Here is a 25,000-nt window from a genome sequence, read left to right as displayed (position 1 = left end):
TATATATATATATATATATATATATATATATATACATACATATACATATACATATATATATATATTATATATATATATATATATATATACATACATATACATATATATATATATATATATATATATATATATATATATATATATATATATATATATATATATATATATATAATTAATATACCTTAAATAGGGCACAGATGTAGGATACATATGCCTTAAGGCATACATTTGGGTTTATCAATAAGCCTTAACTATTGTAAAAATATAGGATTATTTTTTCTAAAATAGGCATAAATATTGGACAAACAGTCCTTAAATATGGTAAAAATTTAAAATAATGATACTTTGAATAACGCATGAATATGCCTTAAATAAGGCATAAATATAGGTTAAGATGCTTTAAATAAGTCATTAAAGTAGGATAAATATGCCTCAAATGAGGCATACATTTAGGTTGATTAATATGCCAAAAATATTGTAAACACATGGGATACATTTTCCTTAAATCAGGCATAAATATTGGATAAATGTGCCTTAAATAAGTCATGAATGTAGGATAAATATGCCTTAAATAAGACATAAATATAGGTTAATATGCCTTAAACAGAGCAATGTATGATGAATATACCTTCAATACTAATAAATACATGTGTGCATTTCTAGGGTTTTGCTATTAAAGGTGTTGGCCCTGCGATGAGGTGGCGACTTGTCCAGGGTGTACCCCGCCTTCCGCCCGATTGTAGCTGAGATAGGCTCCAGCGCCCCCCGCGACCCCAAAGGGAATAAGCGGTAGAAAATGGAAAAATGGATGGAATAGAACGTTTGCATGATCATTCTGACTAAAACCGAAATTGATCATTCCATTGTTGCTAAGAATACAAAAAGAAGCTGGAAATGAGACGATGGTAACCACCTTGACGCACAAAGCAGTCTTTGTTTTCTCGCAGCTTATAGTCATTTACTTTCGGTGGTGCAAATATCATTGTACAGTTGTCCACAACGACCCTGCTGTTTTCAGGCATTAGCAAGGATTATATCAACAGAGGGAGATGGGCAGTATAATACCTTCCTCGGGACCAACTGTTACTGCTTGGTCCTTTTTTTGCTCCGATTAATGCCTCGGTTTAATAAAAGGCACAGTCTCCTATCGTCAGCAGGTGGGTGGTCTACAAAAGCAAATAGCCATAATTAAGCCTCGGCAGCCATTTTCTTGTTGTAGCCTTGTACGAAGTCTGCTTTGTTGCTTATATTAGGATTTTTTTTCCCCCACGTTTAAAATACTTCCTTGTGGTTTACATAACACGTAATGGTGGTTCTTTGGTCAAAATTTTCAATCGATCATGTTTTACAGACCCTCTTTAAGCTGCTTTCTGACCATATTCAGGATGTGCCGTTTTGTGGGCGGTCTTATTTACGTGCCTCCACTTTGACTGCACCTTCTGCCCGCCATCCATGTTGTTGTTGTTGTTGTAGTAAGGTAAGATCGTTTTAAAAGTATCTCCACAGTCCCTCCATGGTTTTGATTTCAGATTTTCACAACTAATGGTGATCCAAATACACAACAGCAGGTACCAAAAGGTAAGAAACATTGGTTATGCATGATAGGTCGCCTCTAAGTGTGCGACAAAAAAATGTACACTTTGGCGGTGATGACGATTTGATTGATGCATTTTCCTATTTTCTCCTGAAATGTATAATATATGCACTTTCGATCCTTTGAGTCACTATAAAAAAAAGCACTACACAAATATAATGCATTATTATTATTAGGGGTGTCCCGATATTGATAATGAATATCAGCCCGATAACAGCAAAAAAAACAAGTATTAGATGATTTCACCTTGCATCTAACATTTTTGATACGAGCAGCCCAGCAGCGTGTTTACTTGCGCGAAGTTCGACCGCCAGTTAATATCTAAATGTCCGCCAATAAGCACACAAGATTGGTCTTTTCTGGTATTTTAGACATTTAGACAAGGTAAACATGATAGGATATAGGCTACTAGGAGCTAGCAGATACACTGCAGCTAAGCACACAATAGCATATAAGCTAGACATATTTAATGGCCCTTAATTGAACAATAGTGCGGTCTAAAAAAGCACATTGGTCAATTAAAACAAGTATCAAATATTTATAGTCTCATATTACTTACACATACAGCGTCTCCAAGGCAGAAGGGTATTAGAAAGTATCCGGTAACAAACGTGTCCGCATCATACAATTTACTGCATCATGCTCTCATGTAAATTAAATATTATGACTCCTAAGTGTCGCCACAAAAATAATTAACACTCTTCAAAAGTATACTTCTGTCATAAGGTTAGTGTTTTTCGTAACTAACATTGTTCTGAGTAATTTCACTTAATCAAACATTCCACACTACAAAATAATAAAAGTATGTACTATGATTTAGCTAATATTGTATTGGATTAATATCGGTATTGGCCAATCCTCAAGGCTTCAATATCGGTATCGTATTGTAACACCCCTGATTATTATCTTTATAAATGTTTTTATCATTATCAATAATAAATCCTGCAATTACATTGGTTTATTGGTGTGTGTGCATTTTGTAGAATGTAGTATGAGTAGCATAATTGCAGCTCCTGACAGTACATGTAATGTCTTGTTCTCACACTTAGTTCAACATACGACCGATGATTACCACCTAAAAGCTATCATCTCCATGGTATCTCCAAATCAAGTGTCCAAACTTTTTCCAGCGAGGTCCACATACAAAAAAATGAAAGATTCATGGGCTACATTTTGTACATTAACCAGCAATATATGCTAAACTATCTGAACAAACATCCACATATCAGCTTTAAAGAAAATGTAGCAATAGTGTAATATCTAATCCTTTAGATATTTCTTATAATTATTATTCTCTCCTAATATTATTGATCAATAGGTAAACTTCATTAATCCTCTAAAAAAGGAGCATAAAACACACATATACAAAAAAAACATATTTAAATGACATGACACACGAACATCATCCAAAAAAAATATTCAGTAAGACGTACAGGTCGTCCGCTATTTTGTTTGTTGGGTCTAATTTTTGGAGGGATTCGGGGGCAATTCCGTTTTTTCTTTGGTTTTTTTTGTGTGCAATGTCCTCATCCAGGACGTGTTTAAGTTAAAGTTAAAGTACCCATGATTGTCACACACACACTGGGTGTGGCGAAATTTGTCCTCTGCATTTGACCCATCCCCTTGTTCACCCCCTGGGAGGTGAGGGGAGCAGTGGGCAGCAGCGGTGCCGCGCCCGGGAATCATTTTTGGTCATTTAACCCCCAATTCCAACCCTTGATGCTGAGTGCCAAGCAGGCAGGTAATGGGTCCCATTTTTATAGTCTTTGGTATGACTCGGCCGGGGTTTGTAGAATGTGCCGCAAGCTAATAAAAAAACAAAAACGAGCCGCTTGCCAAAAATGGCCCCCCGGGCAACACTTTGGACACCCGTGATCTAAACAGTCACAGGATAGTAAAACATTACCCACAAAGAAAGCATTAATTAATTTATTTTACTCCATTGGTTCTTAACGTAGGGCCTGGGCCCAATGGGCCCCATTCAGCGGCAACCGTTCTTAAGAACAAATTTTGTTCTTAGGCCCGCTTACAACGTTTTTAAGGAGATTTTTGTATTCACCAATGTTTTCTTAGCTGAGATTTGTTCGTAGGTACGAACAAAATCTAAGAGTGCTCTAGAGCAACGTTCCCTCTAAGGTGCGCGCCTGCGCAATTGCGCACTGCTCAAACGTCCTCTGCGCACAGCAAATATATGCCGCGCACCAAATCAAATCCCATCTGAATTCTAAACAAAATAAACACATTTATTCTGTGTAATTTTGCAATGCAACTCTGAGTGACAGTGGCAACAAGCAGCCCTAACGGTGTTCGTCAACACCGTTCAATTATTGTAACGTCTATAGAGATGCTTCGAGGACAGGAATTATATCGATCACTTTATTGAGCAAAACTTTATATTCGGCCATAACCACACCAAAAACATGAGTAAAAAACTTCTCTCTCGAAAAACTAGTCATTTTCTGCCGTACAAACCAGGCCAAAAGCAACTTGTCATCTGTCACCAACACACATACCACTAAGCCACTGGTGCGTTTAAGGCCAACAAAAAAGTCGGACAGCTCAAAGTTAGACTATGACTCCTCAGTCATACGTGTGCTTATTCTACTGTCATTTATTATTAATGTTAATTTATTGATATTAATCATGGAATGCTGTTACTAGAGAAAGTTACAGGAATGCACACTTCATCCTATGCTTACATTTCATTGTGCAACATGAGGATGTTTAAGGGCAACTAAATGTGATCTCTGAAAGGGGTACAAATGATTTCCAAAGCAGGACCTCCACCCAGACAAATTGTACAATACTAATCCATAGTTTATGAAAAACAAGATTATTTTGGGCCAAATCACTAATATTACAAAATAATCTCATGAAAATGACTCCTCTCATTTGAGTGTTATTATAAAAGATTGGTTTGAGACAGGTGTGCTGCTGGTATTGCCACATGTGATGTTGCTCACATGTGCTCCACTGAATGCTCAGGGAGTTTTTGTGTTTGCTCACACACATGAACAATTAGAGGGAACATTGCTCTAGAGCACTCTTAGGCTGGCCTGTTTGTTCTTAAGTGTGACAAGTTCCCTTACTTATATTGTCTAATGTTACATTAATATCATAGATAGCACACACACACACACACACACACACACACACACACACACACACACACACACACACACACACACACACACACACACACACACACACACACACACACACACACACACACACACACACACAACTTAGTAGATTTAGTGATTGGTGACTCTTTAAGAGACCAACAGGCCTCTCACACCCTGTTGCAACTCAACTCACACAATGGCAATGCTTTTGCTGCTACTGCAAGATGCCGCAAATCGTGCCCCGGGCAGGGAGGGCATATTTCACTACCATCTAGACCTTATTTGCCCGAAGTGACGAATATTTATTTGAACGCTTTAGGCTACCTCAGCAGTCCCCCCTTTCTTAAACTTACGTTTTGACATTATGTATTTCCCCCGCGGGATGATACGAATTTCTCTTCTGTAATCCGTTTGTGTTTTCTCCGTGTGTTTGATGTTCGGCTTTTCCGCCGGAATTGTGCCCTTTTATGGGGAAATAAGGGCGTTTACCTATGCAAATTACGGAATTAAGGGTGTTTACATATGCATATTGGGGAAATAAGGGCGTGTTTATATGCAAATTATGATAGAAACACACGCGCTAACCATTTGGCATTCAGCAACTTAAGAACAGCAGGTGGGAACAATCTGGCCGTTTAAGAACACGTCATGAAGTTGAATGGACTCCTCTTGGGAAATCACTTAGGAAGAAAGATAAGAGGAAAAGATAGGAACTTATTGCTGAATGGGGCCCATTGTTTCTCAGCAGTGTATGTACGGGCTGCAGTGGTACTTAGTTGCAATACACTTTTCCACCACTTGTGGCAGCAATGACAATCTGTGGTACTTAGTTGCAATACACTTTTCCACCACTTGTGGCAGCAATGACAATCTCAAAGAAACAGAAGTAGTCTGGAGCCAAAGACAAAGAAGTTTCTTAAGTGCAACAATTATGAATAAAGTGATGCAGCTGTATTTTCATTTGCACTTGAATTTGATTGACAGTTTATTTAGGAAACATATAAGTCATTTTTATTTTTAAATTAGTTAGAATGTATTTATTCTAGCATCCCTGCTTGGCCCTCAACATCAAGGGTTGGAATCGAGGGTTATATGGTAAATGGTAAATGGGTTGTACTTGTATAGCGCTTTTCTACCTTTTTTAAGGATCTCAAAGCGCTTTGACACTATTTCCACATTCACCCATTCACACACACATTCACACACTGATGGAGGGAGCTGCCATGCAAGGCGCTAACCAGGACCCATCAGGAGCAAGGGTGAAGTGTCTTGCTCAAGGACACAACGGACGTGACTAGGATGGTAGAAGGTGGGGATTGAACCAGTAAACCTCAGATTGCTGGCACGGCCACTCTCCCAACTTCGCCACGCCGTCCCCCAAATCACCAAAATGATTCCCGGGCGCGGCCACCGCTGCTGCTCGCTTCTCCCCTCACCTTCGAGGGGGTGAGGGTGATGGGTCAAATGCAGAGGATAATCTCACCACACCTAGTGTGTGAGACTATTATTGGTACTTTAACTTTTTTTTAACAGCATAATTGAATGTCAATTTATTTTCCATTTTCTTTAATAAGTCCCTTCTTTTGCAGTATATTTGATTAGTATTGATGTTTGTAATCAGCCTGACCTAAGCTTTGATGATAATCATTGTGATTAAGACATTGTTTAACACCATTTGACAAGGTGTATCCTGTTTAACTGTGAGTAGATAGGATATAATTATTGAATATGATTGAAATCAAGAGTAAGATTACGGAGTCCGTGTTGATATTTGAGTGGGCCCCGGGGCCCTCTGTAGTGGAAAAGTTGGGCCCTGAAGTCCAAAAAGTTAAGAAGCCCTGCATTATCACATGTTGAAGCAGTTTTGAGCGTGCTCACCTATGAAGCCAGACGAGGGAGGGTTGGGCTGAATGTTCTCCTGAGTGTTGCCCTGAACCACGTCCCAGAGACGCCAAACGTAGCTTGGATGCAGGATGTAGAAGGGCTGGCCGGGGTAGTGCTTGCGATGCTTCTCATACGGGCCGAACAGGTCGTAGTCGGGACTGGCGTACCACTAAAATGGAGGGTGAAAAACACAGATTTAGGGCCTGATTTATTAACTAAAGGTTTGCGTGTACTAAAACGCGTGCAAACCTGATTAGCATATATATATATATATATATATATATATATATATATATATCTTAAGTAGATTATCCAAAAAATAGTGCTAGATACCGTGGTAGAGCGCAATATATGTATGTGTGGGAAAAAAAAATCAAAAAAAATCACAAGACTACTTCATCTCTACAGGCCTGTTTCATGAGGGGTTCCCTCAATCATCAGGAGATTGATTGATTGATTGAGGGAACCCCTCATGAAACAGGCCTGTAGAGATGAAGTAGTCTTGTGGTTTTTTTCCCACACATACATACATACAGTATATATATATATATATATATATATATATATATATACACACACACACACACACATATATATATACATACATACATATAATATAAGGAGCTGAGCCGGAAGGCAAAGCTCTCAATTTACCGGTCGATCTACGTTCCCATCCTCACCTATGGTCATGAGCTTTGGGTCATGACCGAAAGGACAAGATCACGGGTACATGCGGCCGAAATGAGTTTCCTGCGCCGGGTGGCGGGGCTCTCCCTTAGAGATAGGGTGAGTCATCCGGGAGGAGCTCAAAGTAAAGCCGCTGCTCCTCCACACCGAGAGGAGCCAAATGAGGTGGTTCGGGCATCTGGTCAGGATGCCACCCGAACACCTCCCTTGGGAGTTGTTTCGGGCACATCCAACCGGTAGGAGGCCACGGGGAAGACCCAGGACACGTTGGGAAGACTATCTCTCCCGGCTGGCTTGAGAACACCTCGGGATCCCCCGGGAGGAGCTGGACGAAGTGGCTGGGGAGAGGGAAGTCTGGGCTTCCCTGCTTGTTGCCCCTGCGACCCGACCTCGGATAAGCGGAAGAAGATGGATGGCTGTATACATTATATATATATATACACATTATATATATATATATATATATATATATATATATATATATATATATATATATATATGTATATATATATATATATATATATATATATACACATACATACATATACATATATATAGTATATAAAGTTACTTTGCATGCAGTCCGCTTTTGGCCCCGGCCAAATTTTTTAAGCCTAATGCGGCCCCCCTAGTCAAAAGTTTGGACACCTCTGTTCTATATGATAAAACTTCTTGCAGTATGCATTTTTTTTTGCATCTTGAGCACAGTACTGCAGCCTCCCTTCCATGCACTTTCAGCGATAAAAAAGCAAAGCAAAGTGGTGTCAATGTAGATGCATTGCATTTCTACTCGTATGGATTCTTCATTCATCACTCCAAGCAATGTTTGTAAGTTTTATAGTATAACCAAAACTGTTTATACTTACTAGCTGTCTATACTTACAAGCTGTCTGTAGGAGTGTTTTCATGCATATTTTTACACGTAATGTAATGATGCTACCATCGTTATCATTAGCTAATATGCTGACACATTACAAATATCTGTGTTAGTAATATTAACTTAGAGAGGCATTCTTTTTGTATTGTTTCCGTTTCACAAATTCCTCAATAAATTCAATAAGACGTCACAGTGGAGTTATTGAGTCTGTTTAGCTGATTGGAGAAATACCTTCCACAGCTAGTGGGTCCATGACGATGACTTCTGCTTTGTTTGATCAACCGTTTTAGTGCCGTGTGACAGGCACTATTTGGAAACAATCTTTCTGTTTAATAACTCATTTCGTAACGTATATATCTGTGACTTATAGTCTCCGATGCAGCTTATATGTGGAAAAATAATTTCTTCTAAAATGTTGTGGGTACGGCTTATATCCCGATGCGCTCTATAGTCCGGAAAATACGGTACTTGCAGCAAGTATATACTGTAAAACATTTTAAAGTTGTTTTCGAGGGCTTTGAAGGCAACATAGGGAACTACCATTAGTCACATCTTGCAAGCGTTTTTTTTATCTTTAGACTGGAAAAAAAAAGACGAGTGTTCTTGGCCTTGTTCAGACGGCAGATAAATTCCGATTTGCTTGCCCATTTGCAACCTGTATCAGATGTTTTCAAGTCAGTGTAAAGAGGGCAATTCCGAATTTTTCATATCCGACCCAGGCCTCTTTCATATGTGGAAATAAATCGGATATACACTATAACTATAACAAGTGTTGTAAATTAGCTTTGGCTAAACACTATGATGCATACATTGGATAACTGTTTCAGATGTCTATGTTTTTGTATCTGTCCCTATTTCAAATAAACCTCTATAATAATAATAATATATTGCCAAAAGTATTTGGCCACCCATCCAAATGTTCAGATTCAGGTGTCCTAATCACTTAGCCCGGTGTATAAAATCAAGCACTTAGGCATGGAGACTGTTTCTACAAACATTTGTGAAAGAATGGGCCGCTCTCAGGAGCCCAGTGATTTCCAGCGTGGAACTGTCATAGGATGCCACCTGTGCAACAAATCCAGTCGTGAAATTTCCTCACTCCTAAATAATCCAAAGACAACTGTCGGCTTTCTTATAAGAAAATGGAAGAGTTTGGGAACAACAGCAACTCAGCCACGAAGTGGTCGGCCACGTAAACTGACAGAGAGGGGTCAATGGATGCTGAAGCGCATAGTGCAAAGACTTTCTGCAGTCAGTTGCTACAGAGCTCCAAACTTCATGTGACCTTCCAAATAGTCCACGTACAGTACGCAGAGAGCTTCATGGAATGGGTTTCCATGGCCGAGCCGCTGCATCTAAGCCATACATCACCAAGTCCTATGTTTAAGCGTCGGATGCAGTGGTGTAAAGCACGTCGCCACTGGACTCTAGAGCAGTGGAGACACCTTCTCTGGAGTGATGAATCAGGCTTTTCCATCTGGAAATCTGATGGACGAGTCTGGGTTTGGAGGTTGCCAGGAGAACGCTACATTTCGTACTGCATTGTGGCGAGTGTGAAATTTGGTGAAGGAGGAATTATGGTTTGGGGTTGTTTTTCAGGAGACGGGCTTGGCCCCTAAGTTCCAGTGAAGGGAACTTTGAATGCTCCAGGATAGGAGTGGGATGGCACTTCAAAAGTTAATATGTGAGTCAAGGCAGGTGGCCAAATGCTTTTGGCAATATAGCGTATATGCGTTGCGTCCTCAATGTGAACGCTCCCGCGCCATCAAAAAGCGATAAGCGTCATAATTATTCTCCAAAACAGATGGTTATAAAATAAATAGTTGCCAACGGAGCAGAAAACAGGTGAAACTCAAATGTTTTAGGAACTCACGAGAAAGTTTCACCACTCCTGTCTCTGACTGCTCGCCCACAGACACGCTCTTCAAGCGGACGTCGAAGGAAATTATCCCGTAAAACTGCGAGAACCAAAATACATGTCCTCTTCCTTCCTAATCTTGTCCACGCAATAATTCAGTCCAGAAAACATTGGTTGCACAAAATCCTTAAAATTGCCACAAACGCGTAAGTACTGAGACCAACTACAGTGAAAGCCATGATTACTTCTGTAAACATTGCAGTGTGTGCGACGTAATGACCGCATGCGGGTCAGATTGCATTTACATTAGAAATCACTTTTTTTTGTAATGTGAACGGCCGCTTAAAAGATCGTATTTGACAAAAAAATTCTGAATCAGACATCCGACCATGCAGTGTAAGCGTAGACTTTGTCTCTCATAATGGTTGTGAATGATAGGCAAAATTGCAAAACAAGTTCAGTTCCCCTTTAAGGATTAATTTGAACAACTCGAAAAACAAACGCTGCAATTTTTCACTGCACCAAGGAGGAAGTGATGTTTTATTTAGCGGAGTAGTACAAATGTATTCTCTGCTTTCCGTTACATAATGATTTGTAAACATGTTGTGCATGACATGCACACACTGTATGCATGTACAGTCACTTTGTTCACGTGTATGAGCACCGCACAATAGGAAATTAAAGTGCTTCAGAATCCGTCAAAGAGCTATTTTCTGGCTTCCCCTGACAAAAATCAAGCTGTGTTTGATGATTGATGGAGCTCCTGTACTTCTCCATTACGTGGGCGTGAAAAATGGGGTGTGCCTTACGAGAACCACTTGGACAAATTGATTATTTTCTAACAATATATGGAGGCGAAAAGAAGTGACGGACACTTTCAATTTCCAACAGTGTATTATATCTTGTTGCAGTTATTTCATTTCCTCCATGTTTCATTGAGGAATTGTAATAAATATACACATGATTCTCATATACGTGCATCATTAAGGTCATGAAAGTGAACGACAAAAAATCCTGGAATGAATGGCGTGCGAGCCAAAGTAACACGGAACGGCATATCATAGAAATCTTCAGATAATATTCAAACAAAGTGTGTTAGAGGGCCCTTATTATGATATTTTTCTACATTTGAAACACTTCCTTGTGGTCTACATCAGTGTTTTTCAACCTTTTTTGAGCCAAGGCACAATTTTTTCATTGAAAAAAATCCGAAGGCACACCACCAGCAGAAAACATAAAAAAATGAACTCAGTAGCTGATATTGACAGTAAAAAATCGTCGCAATTGTTGGAATGAATTCAAACCATAACCAAGCATGCATGACTATAGCTCTTGTCTCAAAGTAGGTGTACTGTCACGACCTTTCACATCACACGGTGACTTATTTGGAGTTTTTTGCTGTTTTCCTGTGTGTAGTGTTTTAATTATTGTCTTCCACTCCTATTTTAGTGGCCTTTCCTGTTTTGTTGGTATTTCCCTGCATGTCTTCCTTTGAGCGCTATTCTCTGCACCTGCTTTGTAATAGCAATCAAGACAATTTAAATTGTTGCTATCCTTCTTTGTGTGGACATTGTCGATTGTCATGTCATGTTCGGATGTACTTTGTGGACGCCGTCTCTGCGCCGCTCGCTGTAAGTCTTTGCTGTCATCCAGCATTCTGTTTTTGTTTACTTTGCAGTTTTAGTTTCGTTTTCCATAGCCATCCCTATGTCACGGCTGGTTACACCAGGCCGTGGCTTTATGTTGAGTTTTGTTATTGTTCTCTGGAGTTTTGTGTTAGTTCCTTTGCTTTTATTTTTGTGGCTCTTCCAGTTTTGTTGTTGTTTTTCCCATGGCTGCTTCACTTTTGTCCCAGCGCATTACACCTCACCTGTTAAGACTATTTAAGTTGATCCTTTTTCTACCTTGGTTGTCGGGACATTGTTTGTTGATGCTGCTGTTATCTGGTGACTACAGACGATCTTTTTCATGCTGCGCTCTAGTACATTCCTACTTTGTGGACGCCGTCTGCTCCACATTTCATAGTAAGTGTTTTTTGTTGCGCTCCAGCATTTTGTTTTGTGTCTGTCATAGTCTGGCCGGTTAGAGCACTTCCCTTCTGCTCTAGCCTTTTGTTTTTGCTTGTTTCATTAATAAATACCCCTTTTTTACTTTACGCTGCTACCTCGTTCATCTGCATCCCTAAAATTATGACAACTTCCAGCGTATCCTATCGCGCACCGCTTATCATTGCTTGACACCCTAAGCTTCAATGCCCTTTCTTAGGGGCACTCACCTTTTGTTTATTTTTGTTTAAAGCATTAGATACCTTTTTACCTGCACATTGTGATCATGACAAACCATGTTCCCGACGTCTACAAAGCCATTAGCTACCTGCTGCCACCTACTGATATGGAAGAGTATTACACAGTTTTACTTTGCCGAGCTCTGGACAACACAGACACTCAACAACGGCACATAATTTACTGCTTTGCAAAAAATATTTTTAACCCAAATAGGTGAAATTAGATAATCTCCCACGGCACACCAGACTATCTCACGGCACACTAGTGTGCCACGGCACAGTGGTTGAAAAACACTGGTCTACATAACATGTAATGGTGGTTCTTTGGTCAAAATGTTGGATAGATTCTGTTTTACAGACCGTTTTCGAGCTACTTTCTGACCCTCTCCTCAGAATGCGGGTGGTCTTATTTACATGCCCCCACTTCAACAGCATCTTCACCCCCACCATCCTTATTGAAGTTTTTAAGCGCATCTATATGCTACTTTGTATTAGAGATGGCAACAGCGGAGGATTCATGTGCATGTACGAGCCAGTCTGCCCCACACAAGAGGATAGGGAAAAAAAACGAGCTTACTGACTACAGCTTCGGACTACAATAGGGGACTCGGGCAAAGCTCTTTGGGTAAATCTTTACCATATAAGCTGATGTCACCAATGGGAAAAACGTCACTAATGGGAAACATTTTAAACGGCTAGTTTAGAGGAAGTATGAAGGAAGGCAGGATTATTTTACAAATATTGCCGCTATGCCTCCAAGTTTTGATTAAACATTTTTGGGACCTATGCAGAACCCAAATATACAATAGCAGGTAAAAAAAGTTGGTTTTGCATAATACGGCCCTATTAAAATAAATAAATAAGTGAACACCATTTTTTCAAGTTGAATATAATTATGATTAACCCTTGTAAATCTCTTAATTATTCATTTTCATTTTTCACTCGTGTTTTTTTTTTGCGTGGGGCACGTGCCATCTGAGAAGAGCAGACAGCTTAGCAAAAAGGTTAGTGGGCGTCACCTACCATGTTGCCTTCAGGGAACGTCGGAAGTAAAACAATTTAACTCCAACCACCAGCAGGGCCGCCTTAGCCTAAGGGGAGCCCCAAGGCTGAGGGCTGGGGGGGTTTAGCAATAAATAATACATGTTGCGCACATCGGATTGCATCATGCATAGACAAAATAAAACAAAATCAAAATACCATTTCATCACCCACATGCACCGTGGGGTCCTCTGCAGTGCTTCACGGCATCATCTGCGGGGGTGGGTGGCAGCACGGCCAGAGACAGGAACAGACCCAACAAAGCAACCAAGAGAGCCTACTGTATCCTAGGCTGCCCACTAGCTCTAGGCCAATGTTTAGTCTGCACGGATGACTCAGTCCGTCCAAGGAGACTGAAATGGCAGACACATGCTTATTCAGCCATTCTTTGTTTTATTTTTTATTTTTTTTCTTTCATGTCTTTAGTAGTGTTCTTTTGTTTGAAATTGTTTTGATGAAAACCTTATATTTAAATGTAATAATTATTTGTATTTATTTATAAAAAATTTTATTTGTATTTATTTATTTTATGTGTGAATGCCCAAGCATTCCTACATATACAAATTCTATACCAAAAAAAAAAAATCATTTATTATTATTATTCCGCCACATAATTTTGCCGGGGGCCACAGCCCACAGTTTTCATTTGATCTGAACCGTTCGAGTATCAAAACGTTCGGCTTGACTAGGAATCGTGAGCTCCCATAAAAATTGATCAAAAATATCCCAGTTACCCAGAATTCCAGGACATTTTTCCCATTGAAAATGAATAGGCCACATTTCTCAACCAATTCGAACCGTTCCTCTATCCACACACTCCACTCACCTTGGACAACAAACTACCAACTTCAAAAAATTCCAGGAATTCCCAGAATTTCCCGTTTTCAGAGGTCCTATTTTCATCTCTTCTTGGAAAGTTTTCGCTGTCCACATTTTTTGTTTTTGACCATTCCACCTTAAAAACATTCCTCTTAGTTGGGCCAACAAATGTTCTAATTTTATTTCATACAAATTCCCGGTTTTCCCAAAATTCCAGGAATTCCGAAATACCCATTCTCAATTCAAACTTACTTACGTCAACATTTTTCAACCAATTCCAAAAATACTAACATCAACCTATGCATTTTATGTAGGACAATTGTACTAGGATCAATATTTTTATAAATTCACGGTTTTCCAGAAATTCCCAAATTGCCAGTAAATTCCCATTCTAATGAATGGACATATTCATTGTTCTATAATGCCCTAAATTTTTGAAAATGTGGCGTCATTTTTAAACCCGAATCCGACCTTTCAACCATCCACCCATACTACTCTTCCGATATATCGAACTCAAAACATTCTTTCCCGGAACGTTCCCCCCATTGACAATGAATGGGAAACATACAATCGACCGCATATCCAACATTTCTTATCCAATTTGAACTTTTCCAACATCCACACACCCTGGACATTCAAGCATTTCAGTTCCACTTGGCAGTTTGGCTTCTTGCGCCTACAGGGCATTCACACGCAAATTCCTAGCAGTATTGTAAATTCTAGTTATTTATTTATTTGTATTCATATATTTGAATATTGCTTATTCAGGTCACACACTGATGTTGGTCGAGAAGGCCTGGCTCTCAGAAGGCCTGGCTCTCAGTCTCTATCGGGTTCAGGTCAGGACTCTCTGCAGGCCAGTCAAGTTCATCCACACCAGACTGTCATCCATGTCTTTATGGACCTTGCTTTGTGCACTGGTGCACAGTCATGTTGGAAGAGGAAGGGCCCTGCTCCAAACTGTTCCCACAAGGTTGGGAGCATGGAATTGTCCAAGTCCACAATGTTTTGGTATCCTGGAGCATTCAAAGTTCCTTTCATTGGAACTCAGGGGCCAAGCCCAACTCCTGAAAAACAACCCCACACCATAATTCCTCCTCCACCAAATTTCACACTCGGCACAATGCAGTCTGAAATGTAGCGTTCTCCTGGCAACCTCCAAACCCAGACTCGTCCATCAGATTGCCAGATGGAAAAGCGTGATTCATCACTCCAGAGAAGGCGTCTCCACTGCTCTAGAGTCCAGTGGCAACGTGCTTTACACCACTGCATCCCACGCTTTGCATAGGACTTTGTGATGTATGGCTTGGATGCAGCTGCTCTGCCATGGAAACCCATACAATGAAGCTCTCTGCGTACTGTACGTGGGCTACTTGGAAGGTCACATGACGTCTGTAGCAACTGACTGTGCAGACCTCTTTGCACTATGCGCTTCAGCATCCGCTGACCCCTCTCTGTCAGTTTACGTGGCCTACCACTTAGTGGCTGAGTTGCTGTTGTTCCCAAACGCTTCCATTTTCTTATAAGAAAGCCGACAGTTGACTTTGGAATATTTAGGAGCGAGGACATTTCACGACTGGATTTGTTGCACAGGTGGCATCCTATGACGGTCCCACGCTGGAAATCACTGAGCTCCTGAGAGCGGCCCATTCTTTCACAAATGTTTGTAGAAACAGTCTCCATGCCTAAGTGCTTGATTTCATACACCTGTGTCTGGGCCAAGTGATTAGGACACCTGATTCTGATCATTTGCATGGGTGGCCAAATACTTTTGGCAATATAGTGTACCTCTGCAAGCGCTGTCAAATTAAATTGCGCTACTCAGCAGTCGATGTGAAACTAATGCATGTTACACCTGTCATTCTGTTGATTACAACCTATCAGCATTATTAATGCCGACTAAGCAGTTTTCTCCTTACCGCTATTACCACATTGGTGTGTTACTGGTGTGTTGCAATTATTAAACCTAAAATATAAAATTGTATATTAGCCATAATTAAATTCTTTCAAATGAACACCACGGTTAGGTAAATAAACACTTTGGTTCTAATTGCAGCATTTACCGTATTGTTGCTATTATTTACCACAATAATTCGATCAGTACGTAGTTATGGAAAACACTCCTGCTTTACTTTTCATCCCAGGGCAGTTCCAAGTCAGATATCGAGGAAGGCCCAGTGATAAATAAGCGATGACAGCAGACACAGTATGTAGCAAAGGAAGGGGAGGGGGTGCAAGTCTGTGGAACGTGATACGCATTTGAAACCTTTTATGTACAGTATGTATGCACTATGTATGCATCAGACCACAAAATTGTTTTTTTCCCCCACCAAAAGCAATTTCGGTTTTATTTAAAATGGGCTTAAAAGGCATAACGTTGTATTTACCTTGTGTAGGTTGAGATTATAAGGTGCAGGGTCCCAGGCCACCAGGGTGACATTCTTGTAAAGAGAACTTGTGCGGAAACGAAACCTCGGATCAGCCAGAATCTGTAAAGGATATCGTACATGTTTTGAATTATCCCACTCAATATTACTTTAATAATGATAATTACTCGCACAAACATCAAAAAGCAATTTACTACAGAGCATGTTGGTTAGAGGGCGTTCAGAATCACGATTTAGTTTGTGAATATGTTGTTACGTGATGACGCAATGGCCAATAAACATTTGGATTGAAAAGTCACTCGCTTGTACACTGGTGAAAAATGTCAAAACTCAATTTACAACAAAACCCGTTGACTTGTCAACAAATTCAAAGGCTTGAATAAGACTTTGTATATTATTAGTTGGTTTTTCCATTGTGTCCTTATACGGTGAAGCAATGGCTAAAAATAACGCGTGTTTGATGAAGGGAAAACCATTTTTTTTCCTGTTCCAAAAAAGTCGCCGAACGTGTTTTAGAGCACAAGCATCAAAACGCAATTTGCCACAAAGCATGTCAAGTCATTTCTCAAATGAATGGTCATGGTGAAGGCTTTTCATATCATCAGCTTGTTTGTCAATACGTCCTTACACTGCATCCAGGAAGTATACACAGCGCTTCACTTTTTCCACATTATGTTATGTTACAGCCTTATTATACAATGGAATAAGTTCATTTTTGTCCTCAAAATTCTACAGACAATACCCCAAAATGCCAATGTAAAAAGTTATTTTCTTTGTTTAAATTGTGCAGGTGCATTAAAATGAAAATAAATAAATAATTAAATCTCATGTAGATAAGTATTCAGTTGATGCACCTTTGACAACAATTACAGCCTCAAGTCTTTTTGAATACAATGCCACAAGCTTGGCACACCTATCTTTGGGCTATTTCGCCCATTCCTCTTTGCAGCACCTCTAAAGCTCCATCAGGTTGGATGGGAAGCGTTTGTTTTCATCCAGGCTGTCTCTATACGTTGCTGACACAGGTGCATCAACAAAGTATTGAGCAAAGGTTGTGAACATTTATGTACATGTGCTTTTTAATTTTTAATAACTTAGCAAAATTAAAATAAATAAAAACTTCACATTGTCATTATGGGGTATTGTGTGTAGAATTTTGAGGACAAAAATCTACTTATTCCATTTTGGAATAAGGCTGTAACATAAAATGTGGTGAAAGTGAGCGCTGTGAATACTTTCTGGATGCACTGTATACAATGACACAATTTGGAATTAACTTTGTTGTCGTTTAAAAGTCAACCATTTTTTCAAATTACAAACATCAAACAACATGCAGAGTCACAGGTGTTGAGAGCTTTCAATTTTCTAATTATTTTGTCAATATGCCTTGGTGACACAAGGGAAACATGTATTTGAAAAAAGTCACCAAGTACAAACATCAAACGTAGTTTGTTAATAAAAAAAACAATCTCAAGTCTACCTTAAAGGTCACGGCGAAAACTTTCCATATCACTAGCTTGTTTATCAATATATCCTTGTGTGATGACACATGTCAGAATTAACTATTTTCTTTATTGTTTAAAAGTCACCAAGCATTTTTTCAGAGTACAAACTGGTGTTGTCCGGAAACCAATATTTTGGTACCAGTACCAAAATTATTTAGATACTTTTCGGTACTTATTGTTACTTTTCTAAATAAAGCGGACCACAAAAAAATTGCATTATTGGCTTATTCTTAACAAAAAATCTTACGGTACATTAAAAATATTTTTTATTGCAAGTTTGTCCTTAAGTAAAATAGTGAACATACAAGACTTTTATTACCGGTAGTAAGTAATAAAACAAAGGCTCCTAATTAGTCTGCTGACATATGCAGTTCTATTATTTTGTCAAAATTATTAAGGACAAGTGGTAGAAAATGATTAATCTACTTGTTCATTTACTGTTAATATCTGCTTACTTTCTCTTAACATGTTCTATCTACACTTCTGTTAAAATGTAATAATCACTTATTCTTCTGTTGTTTGATACTCTACATTAGTTTTGGATGATACCACGAATTTGGGTATCAATCCGATACCAAGTAGTTACAGGATCATACATTGGTCATATTCAAAGTCCTCATGTGTCCAGGGACATATTTCCTGAGTTTATAAACATAATATACATTTTTTTTAAATTAAAGAAAATGTTGTGATGCCAAAAAATATTCAGAGGCGGTATAGTACCGAAAATGATTTATTAGTATCGCGGTACTATACTAATACAATGTAATATAATGTAAATAATTCAATGTAATTCAATGTATATACCCTGATGATTATCTTGTGTGATGACTGTATAATGATGATAGTATATATCTGATAGTATATATCTGTATCATGAATCAATTTAAGTGGACCCCAACTTAAACAAATTGAAAAACTTATTCGGGTGTTACCATTTAGTGGTCAATTGTACGGAATATGTACTTCACTGTGCAACCTACTAATAAAAGTCTCAATCAATCAAAAACCGGTATACCGTACAACCCTAGTATAAAACATAAAAAATCAGGTGGAGTCATACCTCAAATTCAAGGTCTCGGTGAAGGCTTTCCATTGTACTAGTTATTTTGTCTATATGCCCTTATGTGATGACACAAAGGGGGAAAAAAATTTTATTCGAAAAAAGTCTCCAAGCACAAACATCAAGATCTACTTTGTCAAAAAAACATGTCCACCTATTTTCTCAGACTACACACATTGAAACAAAATGTGTCTTACCATGTCGAGTCATACCTCAAATTAAAGGATCTGCTGAAGGCTTTCAATATCACTAATTTGTTTGTCAATACGTCCTTGTGTGATGAGTGATGAAGCAATTCCGAACTAACTAGTGCAGGGGTGTCAAACGTACGGCCCGAGGACTGGATCAGGCCCGCGAACAGGTTTTATCCGGCCCGCGGGATGAATTCTTTAAGTATAAAAATTTACCGGAAATTTTTTAATGAAAGAAGCAGCTGTCACAATAGTAATTATTTGTATCTTTGTAGATGATGCTAAACATGTAAAAAATAAACCACATGTTAGTACATCAGTCGAGGAAAATGAGCAAACTACATAAATAACATACTGTAATTTGATTTTGATATCATTGTTTTATCTTGATGGATTGAAAATTAACACCAATGAGTTGACTGATGAACATTATCACATAATGTATTCATAAAATATAAATAACGACAAATAAAGAGAGAATACTATTAATCGGAACATGTAAGTGTAAAAAAACCCAACAACATTATGATTTGTACATTTTCAGAATGTTCTATTTTTCAACAAAGAAAACAATCCGAAGTTGTCTTTATTTTTAAGTTATCGTGCCGTGATTTTACCAATCCAGCCCACTTGGGAGTAGATTTTTCTCCATGTGGCCCCTGATCTAAAATGCGTTTGACACCCTGATCTATTATTGTGTTGCTGTTGTTTAAAAGTCACCAAACATTTTTTCATAGTATAACATTAAAACTCAAATTTACCACAAACCTTGAGGAGGTTTACCTCAAATTCATGGTCTTGAAGTGGGCTTTACATTTTACTAGTTATTGTGTCAATATGCCCTTATACGACGACACTAGGGAAACCTTTTTTTTTTCCTGCTCGAAAAAGTCAGCGAACGTGTGTTCAGTGGCAAAAACATCAAAACTCAATTTGCAATAAAGCATGTCAGTCAAACCTCAACTTAAAGGTCATGGTTTTTTATCATACTTTTAGATAGTCAGATACCCTTATATGATAAAGCAATGCAGATTTTTATTTCTTTAACTCAACAAACCCATCATTTTAAATGTCTTTTTGGGGGCTCTTTAGGTCTGAAACTTTTTGCCGTAACTCAGTTCAGTTCAGTTTCAGTTTATTTGGAACATGCATACGATACAATGTAATGCATCAAAAAAATTCCAGTTGTTTCATTACAGCACGTCTGAAAAGGAGTAGGAAGAAACAGAGCTTATTTAACCCTACCCCTTTTCATACCATAGCAATTTTATCCCATTTCCTTGTTCTCTGTAACAGGACTGTGAACAAATAAATAATATACCATAGTAAGTAAACAAATATTAAATACATTAATAATCTTCATCTCAAAAGAAAAAGAAAGGGTCCAAGATCAGAAGTTCATCATAATTCTTGTTCTGTGTACTTTGTGAACACTTGTAGTTTGAACAGTCTCTTAAACTGAATCATATTGGTGCTTTGTTTTGATTTCTTTGGTTAATCCATTCCATATTTCAATTTCGCATACAGATAGGCTAAAGGTTTTAAGTGTTGTACGAGCATACAAATGTTTAAAATTATTGAAACACAAATACATTAATTAACTTGTCCAAGTAGAAAAATCAATTTTTTGTTTTTTATTTAAAAAATAAAACTAAAGTATAAATGTATTATAAATACAGTATATAAATAAACATATATTGTGGGATTTATTTTTATTCCATACTTGTTTCCACTTCCGCACCTTAATTTGGAGTCCTTAATTAAAGTTAAAGTTAAAGTTAAAGTACATCTCATTGTATGCAAATATAATGACATAAAGTCTATTCTATTCTATTCTAAATTAGATTTTCCTCTAAGGTTACATTTCTCCTCTTTTGTTGAGAAGAATTGTTGTACATGTTACTCATGTTGATTAAAAAAGAATCACTTTTTAAGCATGTTTCACGAAAAACACTTGATTGGGCAGTTTTTGTCTGGACACGAGTATTTTCCCACTTTCTGACTTACCTATTTATCCACTTATTTTCATACTTGCTCTTTTCCCCTGCTGTTTTTGTTGTGCATTACCCCCCGCCCCTCTTTTCTAATATTTCAAGTCAACATGATTATTTTCCCGCCTGCTCCTCCGCAGGACTTCCATTTCATCCGACTTGATTATTCTGCTTCTCACCTGTGAGTTTATGATCCTGATAGTGGTTTTGTTCCCCACGTCTTTCTCGTAGCCTTCGGTGGGCGCCGCGTTGAACCGCAACACGGCATCATGAGCATCTGAAAAATGCAAATCACCAAGCACATTAGGCCACACAGGAAGTGCAACGCCACAGTTCAACAACAACAATTTGAATACCTTGCCATGTGACATTTAAAAAAAGCATCTCCTTTCTGAATGGTCTGTGTTTTGCATTAACAACACAATGCTGTGAATACATTGACTATATATTGCACTCATTCACGCGCTAATGAATTGAATATATTATTCTGCATGTGAATGAATGGAAACACATGCACATAAAAACATATCTCTTGATAACACAAGTGGCCATACCAAAGTTCCCTCCAGTGGTAAAGTAAAAATAGCAGTACTCTACAAGTTCAAACAGATGGCGCTGTAGTGAAAAAAAGCTTGTATGTTATTGATATCTCGATATACAGTTTTTACCTCATTTTTTTGGTGTTCTTAAAGATCTTTTTAAAAAAATACTAGTGTAATATTTGACTTCTGCTGATTTTACACACACATTTAAAGAGGTCATATTGTGACTTTTCTCCTACATTTAAAACACTTCCTTGTGGTCTAAATCAGTGTTTTTCAACCACTGTGCCGCAGCACACTAGTGTGCCGTGAGATACAGTCTGGTGTGCCGTGGGCGATTATCTCATTTCACCTATTTGGGTTAAAATATTTTATGCAAACTAGTAATTATAGTCTGCAAATGATGTGTTGTTGTTGAGTGTCAGTGCTGTCTAGAGCTCGGCAGAGTAACGGTGTAATTACTCTTCCATATCAGTAGGTGGCAGCCGGTAGCTAATTGCTTTGTAGATGTCGGGTGCAGGTAAAAAGGTATCTAATAAACAAAAGGTGAGTGCCCCTAAGAAAAGGCATTGAAGCTTAGGGAAGGCTTTGCAAAACGAAACTAAAACTGAACTGGCCACAAAGTAAACAAAAACAGAATGCTGGACGACAGCAAAGACTTACTGTGGAGCAGAGACGGCGTCCACAAAGTAAATCTGAACAATCAACAATGTCCACACACAAAGAAGGGTAAAAACAACTGTTGCTGTTAACAAACAATGCTCTGTTTATTGAATTAAAAACATTAAAACTGCACGATCTTGCTGCTCTTGTGACGTACAAAGCTCATAACCACATGCTGCCTCGGTGTCTACAGGAGAGGTTCAAACCTAGGGAGAGTCCCTATGACCTCAGAGGTTCAGCTGTCTTTCAGAAAGCAAACATAAGAACGAGCTTAAAAAGTAGATGTGTTTCTGTCAGGGGGGTTCAACTGTGGAACAGCTTGGAAGATTCCTTAAAATGTTCCAGTTCCATTCACACATTTAAAAAAAAACTTTTAAGACCAATGTCTTGGAAAAATATATCACTCTTGAATCAACACAGTAGTTAATACTATGATCAATGTTAATTAAAAACTAAATGTGGGATATAAATATAATGGAAGTATAATTGTTTGTGTATAGTATATAATTGGTGCAAAGGTTTAACATGTGTACAAGGATATTTCACATGCCTTTACTGTGTATATAATTGAACAGTATTTATGTTGTGTACAATGTGTATTTATAATATGTTGTAAAAAGGAAATTTCAGGGTTTTTTTTGGAAGCTCATCTCGTACTTGACTTTGTTTATAAGGTTGGCGCAATAAGTGTTCAACTTCAGCCTAAACCCTTTCGGTCTGCAATATTTTTTTTTTCTAATTTATGAATGTACATCTGTTTGTTTATGTAAAACTGTTTGTTTATTTTGTTGACCATTGGCCGAAGAAATAATAAACTAAACTAAACAACTGAAATATTCTTGATTGCTAAAACAAAGTAGATGCGGGAAATATCGCTCAAAGGAAGACATGAAACTGCTACAGGAAAATACCAAAAAAAAGAGAAAAAGCCACCAAAATAGGCGCGCAAGACAAGAAGTAAAACACTACACACAGGAAAACAGCAAAAAACTCAAAATAAGTCACAGCGTGATGTGACAGGTCGTGACAGTACACCTACTTTGAGACAAGAGCTATAGTGATGCATAATAATAATAATAATAATAATAACTGGGATTTATATAGCGCTTTTCTAAGTACCCAAAGTCGCTTTACATGTAGAACCCATCAATCATTCACACCTGGTGGTGGTAAGCTACTTTCATAGCCACAGCTGCCCTGGGGTAGACTGACAGAAGCGTGGCTGCAATTTGCGCCAACGGCCCCTCCGACCACCACCTATCATTCATCATTCAATTCACCGGTGTGAGTGGCACCAGGGGCAAAGGGTGAAGTGTCCCGCCCAAGGACACAACGGCAGCGATTTTTGGATGGTAAGAGGCGGGGAGCGAACCTGCAACCCTCAGGTTTCTGGCATGGTTGCTCTACCCACTACGCCATGCCGCCCCCTACGCATGCTTGGTTATGGTTTAAAGTCATACCCAACAATTGCGACAACAACTTTTTACTGTCAACTGAGTTTCGTTTTTTTAATGATTCCTGCTGGTGGTGTGCCTCCGGGTTTTTTCAACGCAAAAAATGTGCCTTGGCTCAAAAAAGGTTGAAAAACACTGCTCTACAAGTTCACACAGATGGCGCTGTAGTGAAAAAAGCTTGTATGTTATCGATATCTCGATGTACAGTTTTTACCTCATTTTTTTTGTGTTCTCATAGATCTTTTTTTTTTTTTAAATAGCTACTAGCTAGTGGTCCTGCGGATACTAGCGTAATATTTGACTTCTGCTGATTTTAAATAAAAACATCATTTAAAGGGGTCATAATATGAGTTTTTTTCTCCCACATTTAAAACACTTCCTTGTGGTCTAGATAACCTATAATGGTGGTTCTACACTGATGTCGCCAACTCCCTCCAAACGTTTGTTTGGAGGGAGTATGAAGTAAGGCAAGATTGTTTTATAAACATATTTGCCATGCCTCTATCATTTGATTTCACATTTTTGGGACTTATGCAGATTCCAAATACAGAAAAACAGGTACCAATCCCAGATGGCAAAAAAGCATTGAATCAACATTGACATTTTCGCAACCAATGTTGACATTGAATAAACCATGTTTAAACTACATTGTCAATAATGAAATAACATATATATATATATATATATATATATATATATATATATATATATATATATATATATACACACAATAATATAAAATATAAAACAATTGTTTGTAAGTTATTGTAACACAAACAAATTAACTTGTCCAAGTGGAAAAATGTAAGTTTAATTTTTTATTAAAAAAATAAAACAAAAGTATAAATGCATTATAAATATAAACAAACATTTATTGAGATATAAATAAGTAAACATGATTATTAAAGTCCAGAACTTTATTTATAAGCCATAAATAAGTATGTAAGTATAACTAAATAAAATACAACAAAATTAAAAATGTATTATAAATACAGTATATAAAATAAACAAATTTATTGAGATATAAATAGGTAA

At 38.1% G+C, this 25,000-nt stretch overlaps 1 protein-coding gene across 1 annotated transcript in view; it reads right to left on the bottom strand.

Moving 5' to 3' along the window:
• The window catches only part of st6gal2a (ST6 beta-galactosamide alpha-2,6-sialyltranferase 2a), a 60,607-nt gene that overhangs the window by 23,953 nt on the left and 11,654 nt on the right, over positions 1-25,000 (bottom strand). Inside the window, exons 2-4 of the mRNA XM_061971053.2 lie at positions 21,486-21,583; positions 16,557-16,658; positions 6,598-6,772 (exon numbers count right to left, since the gene is read on the bottom strand). Of these exons, the coding sequence (XP_061827037.1) occupies positions 6,598-6,772; positions 16,557-16,658; positions 21,486-21,583 (375 nt within the window). The remainder of the gene's footprint in view (positions 1-6,597; positions 6,773-16,556; positions 16,659-21,485; positions 21,584-25,000) is intronic.

Source organism: Nerophis lumbriciformis, linkage group LG13 (genome assembly GCF_033978685.3).
Source record: "Nerophis lumbriciformis linkage group LG13, RoL_Nlum_v2.1, whole genome shotgun sequence".
Classification (NCBI taxonomy): Eukaryota; Metazoa; Chordata; class Actinopteri; order Syngnathiformes; family Syngnathidae; genus Nerophis; species Nerophis lumbriciformis.
This window is presented reverse-complemented; position numbering and strand designations above follow the sequence as displayed.